At 37.2% G+C, this 8,437-nt stretch overlaps 1 protein-coding gene across 3 annotated transcripts in view; it reads right to left on the bottom strand.

Moving 5' to 3' along the window:
- Positions 1-751: 751 nt before the first annotated feature.
- Positions 752-8,437, bottom strand: part of CDH18 (cadherin 18) — a 603,216-nt gene continuing 595,530 nt past the window's right edge. For 2 of the 3 annotated variants that reach the window (XM_039219789.1, XM_039219790.1), the window contains exon 12: positions 1,942-2,028. Coding sequence is in view for 1 of the 3 variants with exons in the window: in XM_039219788.1 (XP_039075719.1) it covers positions 1,538-2,028 (491 nt within the window). In the remaining 2 variants the exon portion in view is untranslated. Of the gene's footprint in view, positions 2,029-8,437 lie in introns of all 3 variants that reach the window. The other variant, XM_039219788.1, reaches the window with a different exon arrangement.

Here is an 8,437-nt window from a genome sequence, read left to right as displayed (position 1 = left end):
ACTTGTGTATTATATGTTTAGTTAGCAGTTGCTTTACTGTTGAAAGTTTTATGAAATTCTCTCATGATAATATAATATTTTATTCAAATGTGTGGAGCTATATATTTATAAGCTAATAGACTTAGAAAATCAGATAGTGCCTGCAAGCCTTTACATAAGAGAACACTTTGCAGTGCACAAAGCATTTTTACAGATGCTTATTTATCCTCACACATACCCAGGAGACAGGCAAGAAGTTTTTACCACCTCTAGTCTGCAGTTTGGGACCCTGAAGCTCAGAGACTTTGAGGCACGTTTCCAAGGATAATAACTCTGAATCTCCTATATTTTTGGCTTCAGTTTTATACATTTTGCTATAGATCCCAAACAGATAAGAACGAAACAGCCAGTGAGACAAGGACTATCTGAACATGTGTAAGGAATAAAGGTCAGTCAATTCAAAGTCTATAAGAATTACCCAAATAGAGAACCATCTTTTCAGATTACATTGCTATCGTGTGAGGTACATATAAATAAGCAAATGAGACCGACGTCTAAACCAACCTGTGAAATGTCCAACAACTAACTTTAGGTATCGGAATGATCAAAACTGTGGACTTAAATGTACGGAAGCAAATGGACTGGAAAAAATAATTGAGCTTTCTAATGTTTTATGGAGGATAAGGTGTGTGGCTATTTTTTAAAGTAAATCTTTCCCTGACATATCAGATTATCTGAGTGTATCTTACTGAATCCATTCATTCTATCCATTAAAAAAAAAAAAAAAAAAAACAAGGGTGGGGGTTCTTTTGTGAAAATGAAGGAGGGCAGGCAGGACAGAGACAGTGGTCTCTGTGGTTCAGAGCAGTGCACGGTAAGTGCACAGAAGTTGCATACATTAGAGAGCAAGCAGCAAGTCCCCATGTTCCATCAATTTCCTATGGAGAAAAGAAGTGGGGAGGGCAAAGGAAAATGGCGCATACAAGTCCACGAAGGCATGGCCACGTGTGCTGAATAAACCTCATGGCATTTGTACATAACACAATGCTAATAAGATCTTGCACAGTAACAGACTGTGAGGCTCAAGAGTCCACACAGAGAAGTGGAAAATGAGGTCCCAATTACCCGCACAAGCTTCATTTTGCAGTTTACCACCCCTACTCCTGTGTGATTTTGAACCTTTCGGTTTAGTTTTGCCTTTGAAAAGAAATCACAAGATATTGAAACAAATGTCATTGTTTGGCTTCATTCAGGGATTCTTAATTAAAGAGTACCACAGACTTTATTGAGCAATTGAAAATATACACAAGGAACAATAGCTTTTACTCTATTTTTTTTTTTGTTTTGTTTTGTTTTGTTTTCAATTTGACTTTCTTCTGATTAAATGACCCATTTTCGATCATGAAAAGGGCACTTGTTTCTACAGTAGCTGCGGACAGCTTGCTCAGTTCCAAGTACTGTTTCCACGTGTCTTCCTTGCCATTGCTGAGGTTATATCTCCACTTGCTCAGGAAGCGAATTCTAGAACGTTTATAGAACGTTTACAAGAATTAAGCCCCTAAGTTGTTCTTTCAGATTCTATTTCTCCATAGAGTTCGGCTAACTTTTTAAATTCGGGTCCCCAGTCTCCAAGGTAGTGATAATCCTGGTCTGACTGTGTCGTTGCTGAATCCAGGGAGCTGATGGACCCAGCCTCCGATCTCTGACCTTCGTAGGCATAAGTCTGAAGAGAGTCATAAGGTGGGACGCTGGGGTCTAGATCGGCTTCCGCCAGTTTTTGCTTAAGAAACTCCTGGACATCTATACTTTCCAGGGTGGACAATGTCTGGTGTCTGGGGGTGAGTTTCACTTCGGGTCTGATATCTCTCCGATACTTGAGCTCCTCGGCAGCAGACGGATTCCTCAAGGCTGTGATGTCAAAGGCCTCGGTGTCTTCCTCCCCACCCCCCTCGTCATCATAGGTGACCACATTCTCTCTCACGTCCTCCTCTGAGATGATCAGAGGCTCTTTTTTGCTGCGTCTCAGGGTGATAAAAAGTACCACGATTGCTAAAGAAAAATGGAAAGAGGAGGAAGAGTTAGAAAAAAGGAAGGAAATTCTTGGAGATTTGACATCAGCAATGTCATCAACTACATTTCATTTAGGCAGGCATTATAACACAGCCCTCATGTCTGCACTCTCTGGAAAATATTTGAAGTGATTGTTTGTTTGTTGTTGGTTATTTTTTATCATCTCAAGGAATGTAAAAAAAAAAAAAAAGATTATCCCCTATCACTGAGGACCATCGATCTTCTCTAGAAAAACATAAGATTCTCAATGGTCAGGGCTTATGTATTCAGGATTCTTGGTTCACTATGGTCTAACCATCTGGTCTTCACACTGAGGCAAACAGATGATGGAAGAGCAATATGGAATTTTGGCTGGAAGAATAGTGGTATATGTTATTCTATGTATGGATTCTTAATCCTTCTAGGTATATTACACTAAAGAAGGATGTTTTAAGTTTCTTTTAAATAGGAAGAAGGAGTGCCTACCTTAAACCCTTTACTTTTGATGCTTTGTAGGAAACCTAAGCAGGGATATTTTACATAGTTGATCTCTCTTTTCCATTACCCTTTAGAATAATATTATCAGGTATTCATAACTGCATATATCTATCAATCTGTACAAGATGTTTGCTTTGTTTTTTTAAATTTTTTATTCATTTTGGAGAGAAAGAGAGAGAGAGACAGAGTATGAGCAGGGGAGGGGCAGAAGAGAGAGAGGGAGATACAGAATCTGAAGCAGGCCCCAGGCTCTGGGCTGTCAGAGCCCAATGTAGATCTCAAACTCGTGAACCATGAGACCATGGTCTGAGCCAAAGCCGGAAGCTTAACTATCTGACCCACCAAGGAGCCCCTTGATGTTAGTTTATTTGTACCTACTTTTGTTTCATAGGAAGCTTTCAGGTTACAAATGTTTTTTTATATAATTTTTTGATTTAATCTTCATGGCAAACTGTGGGTTTCCTCAGGGAAACTGAGGCTCAAGAGAAATTACATGAAAGACTAAGATCCAAGTCTAAGTTTAGACTTAGTGACTTATGGAAGTGACTGATGGAAGAACTTAGACTATAATCTATGATTTCTCATACCAAAGGGGATGAAGTTTCCATTACCATATCCCATTCTGTTATTTAAAAGAAATACAGAATGAGGAACTGAGTGAGCCGCTGGGCATGTGGATTATTACCAATAATGTCACAACCATTAGATGAAATAATGTAAATAGGTCTTGAGCACTTTCCTTTGGGTGTTTCTCAGTATTTTCACATCTATCTATTTGATGATACTAAGCCATTACTAAATAGAAAGCATTACTTCACTTCTATTTTGTGCTATTAGGCCAAATATTCTTTACTTCAGCTCTACAGAATGTTCTCAGTCAGCTGGTATTCAAGGTTTTATGATAGCAGTTACCAGGTTCATTAGTATTAACATTCTTTACAGTATAATAATCAAAGGAGTACATTCAAATGGCATGTGGAACACATATATGTGTATATGTGTATACATAGTATACATATATATACACACAGCGATAAATATACATATATAGAAACAAAATGTTTATAATTAGCATGTGACATACTTATGCTATTATAGTCACATACACCCCAAATATACACCTGTAGACATACATATTTATCAGAAATTCATATTTTTTAGTGTATATTTATTTATTTTGAGAGAAAGAGAGAGAACGCAATATGGGGTAGGGGAGGTGCAGAGAGAATCCCAAGCAGTCTCCATGCTGTCAGTGCAGAGCCCAACATAAGGCTTGAACTCACAAACTGTGGGATCATGACCTGAGCCGATATCAAAAGTCTGATGCTTGGGGCACCTGGGTGGCTCAGGCAGTTGAGTGGATGACTTTACCTCAGGTCATGATCTAACAGTTGGTGGGTTCAAGCCCCACATCGGGCTCTGCGCTGACAGCACAGAGCCTGCTTTGGATTCTCTGTCTCCCTCTGTAGCTGCCCCTCCCCTGGTTGCTGGTGTGCTCTCTCTCTCTCTCTCTCTAAAAAATAAACATTAAAAAAATTTTTAAAAATAGTCTAATGCTTAACTGATTGAGCCACCCAGGCATCCTGAAATTCACATTTCTATTTTGTTTTTTTTTAATCTATTTATTTCTGTCAACTGTATTTTATCTGGCAGCCTTAACAATGTGTATCTTGGAAAACAAACAAATGCCAAGTTAGCTATCCTCTGTTAAAGAACATACCTAGTTCTAGTACCCTAGAAATTGACTTTTTCCCTCATACCTCTAAAAAGTAACTTCGACCCTTATTTTATCATTACTGTTTCCTTGTTTCTCTTGTAATTTAACCCATTTTTATGGATATCTCTAAATAACACAATAAATGAGATTTGTCTATTTTTAAACTAGATATTGTAGTGTGCATGAGCTTTTACGATGACAATAGAAAAAGGAAAAGTAGATTTTCAAGCCATAAGTGCAAGGGATAATTGTGTGAGAGAAGTTCACTATATGTGGAAAGAGATGGTTACAGTGTACTGGAGAATCTAATTTTACAGAGAAAAGGCAAGGAGTGGCTCTCGGAATGAAGAAAAAAAGACAGAACACCTATAGAAAGGGTCAGAAAATCATTTTGAAAAGTACAGAGTAAAAAGATACTGACTAGGTAATAGCAGAACACAATGGGGGAGATTACGGCAGACATGGGGAAGCGGTGAGTCACTGTGTTTGGAGTACAATGCTTATCGAAAGCTGGAAATGAAAAGCTGGTGCTACATGTGACCCTGCTTCACTAATGTTATGCTATTTAAAAATAGTTTTCCAGATATGCTGCTTATACTTCAAAGACATTATCTAATATAGCACTTCATTGCTGGGGGTGGGGAGAACACAGAATTTTGCTGAATGCAGCAAATATGCATCTAATACCTTCCTATTTATTTTAGTACAAATCCCACTTAAAGCTTTCTAATTCAATGCCCTGAACAGTATCCTCAAGTAACTTACTTCATTCTATTCAGAGGTGAAGATTTATCATCCAATATATATGTTCGGTTCATCTTTATGATTAAGTAAAGAAGGTTGTTCTAACTTAAATCATCTATTTCTACAGACTGCCTAATTTATTATAGTAAAATGTCTTACCTTTGTTAATAAATCAAGTTACTTTTCTTTTTTATTTGTCTGAATCCTCTTTATTTTTTTATTATTTTTAAATTTACATCCAAGTTAGTTAGCATCTAGTTCAACAATGATTTCAGGAGTAGATTCCTTAATGCCCCTTACCTATTTAGCCCATCCCCCCTTCCCACAACATCTCAAGTTTCTTTTCTTTATATTAAATTGGTTGGTTGTTGATTTCAAGGCAATTTATGTACATATGTAACAGGGAAAATGCTATCAACATTATTATCAAATTGTGGATGTAATTTGTGTCCTTCACCAATATTAGTGCCATATTTGCCTAATGAAATATTGGACATCATGCTAGCTTTTTTATTATAGTTACATAAATATAGTATTATTATAATTATATAAATATAATAAACTTATATTTGCTTATTTTCCCAAATTAAAAAATATTCTTGATATATTTTGATTCAAAATATAGATATTAAGTTTGAACTTATGAAGTTTTACCTATATCTCTTTTGTAGGCATAGATAATCATTTGTTAGTGACCAACGATTTCTAGGTTTTTTTTTTAACTAAATACTTTTTAACTAGATTTTTAAAATAATTTTTTTTTTTTTTTATTTTTTATTTTTTTAAATGTTTTATTTATTTCCAGGAGAGAGAGAGAGAGAGAGCGTGAGCAGGGGAGGGTCAGAGAGAGAGGGAGTCGTAGACTGAAACAGGCTCCAGGCTCTGAGCTGGCAGCCAGCACAGAGCCCGACGCGGGGCTCGAACCCACGAACCGCGAGTACATGACCTAAGCGAAAGTCGGACGCTTAACCGACTAAGCCACCCAGGCGCCCCAATTTTTAAAATAATTTTTAACTAGATTTTTTAACTAACATAGTCAACATATAATTAACTGTATACTCTGAGACACTTTTAAGACTGAAAGGGGATTTTGTTTATAATTACTATAAGACCTCATGGCAAAATTGGACAGGCAGTCCCTCTAGTCGAAGGCAATTTTAAATAAACTCAGAGAAGAATGTGGAAACAGATAAGAAGGTGTGTTCCCAGTGAATCGCTTTACATTCATGTTTGTTCAGTAGATGTTTTTGGTGCAGACGGCACCAGGTAGATACTCCATAAACAATTCTTATGTGGATGGACAAAAGAATAATCTCAGGGCATCTCGGTGGCTCGTTCGGTTAAGCATCTGACTCTTGAACTTGTCTCAGGTCATGATATCACAGTTTGAGTTCAAGCCCCATATCAGGTGAAGAGCTTGCTTGGGATTTTCTTTCTCTCTCTCTCTCTCTCTCTCTCTGCCCCTCCCCTATTCATGCTTGCTTTCTTGCTCTCTTTTTCTCTCTCTGAAAATAAATACATAAACCTGAAAAAAATCAAAAGAGTAATCTCTGTGAAAGTGATGATGTGACATTGTGTTAAGTGAATCTTCATGAATGATAATAGCCTCATTAGGAAATAATTTTTAAATCAGTTTATGGTCATTAATTATATCAAACACCTGCTTTTGCTTGATAACATGTTATAATGTTGAAAACCAAACTAAATGCTTCCCAAAACATCCCATGTCCAAATACATTTTAACAGAATGAAAATAATAATTATTCACATAAATATGAGTGTTAAACTCTTATTTAAAAATTGTAGCCAAAAGAGTGTCTTCAAATGACTCTTCTCCCCCCTTCCCACAGTCAATCAAACCACACATGTGAAACAAGGTGCCTTTTAAGTGGTCATCTGCGAGGAGAGAATGTGATGGAGCCATGGCATTGAAAAAGAAATGGGATACAGCTCTTAACCTCTTTGTTCAAGATTATATGAGTTTCAGTATTTGTGAGTTTTATATAATGCGGATTGAAACAATAAACTGTAGTATTTTGGAGAGGACTTTATTTTTTTCACATTTATTTAATTTTGGGAGAAAGCCAGAGAACAGGAGCAGGGACTGGGACAGATAAAGAGAAGAAAACAGAGGATACAAAGCAAGCTCTGTGCTGAGAGCAGAAAGCCTGACACAGGACTCGAACTCCTGAATTATGAGATCATGACTTGAGCGTAAGTCAAACGCTTAGCCAACTGAGTCACCCACATGTCCTGGGGAGGACTTTATTCTAATGATTATTTCATTCCGGGTTAGTATATTTCACTTTCTTCTCTTTCAGTTTGATCAGGATTTTAAATCCATTGTATTCTTTTTATTTAAGAATTTTAAAATGAACTTATTGAGTTTTCCTAATTCATTTTATTTAGAAAGGAATTTAAATTTGGGGAAACATTTTTATATTTCCATTCTCACATCATTCACTCATTCATTTATTCATCTATTTATATATGATTCCAATGTGCCTGGAGTTCTAAAGGGGTCTGAGTTTTGAAAAGTTGAATTGTCATACAGCTTGCATTTGAATACATTCCATACTGACTCCCAATATATCCCCCAAATATTTTTCAGAGCAGATTTATTGCTCATATAAGCATTTCATTCTTTTTAATATGATCATATGTGGGTACTGAGTTTGGTAGAAAGGAGGTGGCCCAAGTTAGAAAGATTACTTTTATTAGCTCTTGTGCTATTGGTCATACCCATTAGTTAGTGACACTTTGTTTTTCTTTTAAAGTTTATTTATTTATTTTGACAGAGAGAGAACATGTGAGGGTAAGAGAGAGAAGGAGCGAGACAAAATCCTAAGCAGGCTCCGCAATGTTAGTGCAAAGCCCAACGTGGGGCTTGAACTCAGAAATGGTGAGATCACGACCTGAGCCAAAATCAAGAGTCAGGCACTCAACCGACTCACCAGCTCCACCCTTCTCTCCTAGTCCCTCAACCTCTCACATCAAATCCACCCTGGTCCTCATTTATCGGGAAATTTATATCCAAGAGTAGGAACACTCCAGCTGGTGGACTCATTGAAGTCACATTTTTTTAATGTGATGTGTGGACTTATGGGTAGTCTGAGTCAGAGCCAGATTTAAAGGTTTGTTGTGTCCCACCAGTGACTGAGGTTTGCTCTGCTGCCTGCTCTGGACCCTCTCACACGTGATGGGGTGAGGTTGGGAAAGAAAGGTCATATCTCTGGAAGGGAAAGAGAATTCCAGCTATCCCTTCCTCTACAACCAAGTTCTGAGTGCATCATGAAGGCTCACCCTAAATTCTCTCCCATTCATCCTATTTAAAAAGGATCTTAAAGAGATAATCCTGATGGAACATAACTCAACTCAAAACTTGCACATCTACCATTCCAAGTGAGTTTCATTAGTTTTCAAGCACCAATTTCAGATAATTAATACACA

This window comes from Hyaena hyaena, unplaced genomic scaffold (genome assembly GCF_003009895.1).
Source record: "Hyaena hyaena isolate Hyena2069 unplaced genomic scaffold, ASM300989v1 scaffold_843, whole genome shotgun sequence".
NCBI classification, from domain to species: domain Eukaryota; kingdom Metazoa; phylum Chordata; class Mammalia; order Carnivora; family Hyaenidae; genus Hyaena; species Hyaena hyaena.
The sequence above is the reverse complement of the archived record's forward strand: the minus strand, read 5'-3'. Positions and strand labels throughout refer to the sequence as shown.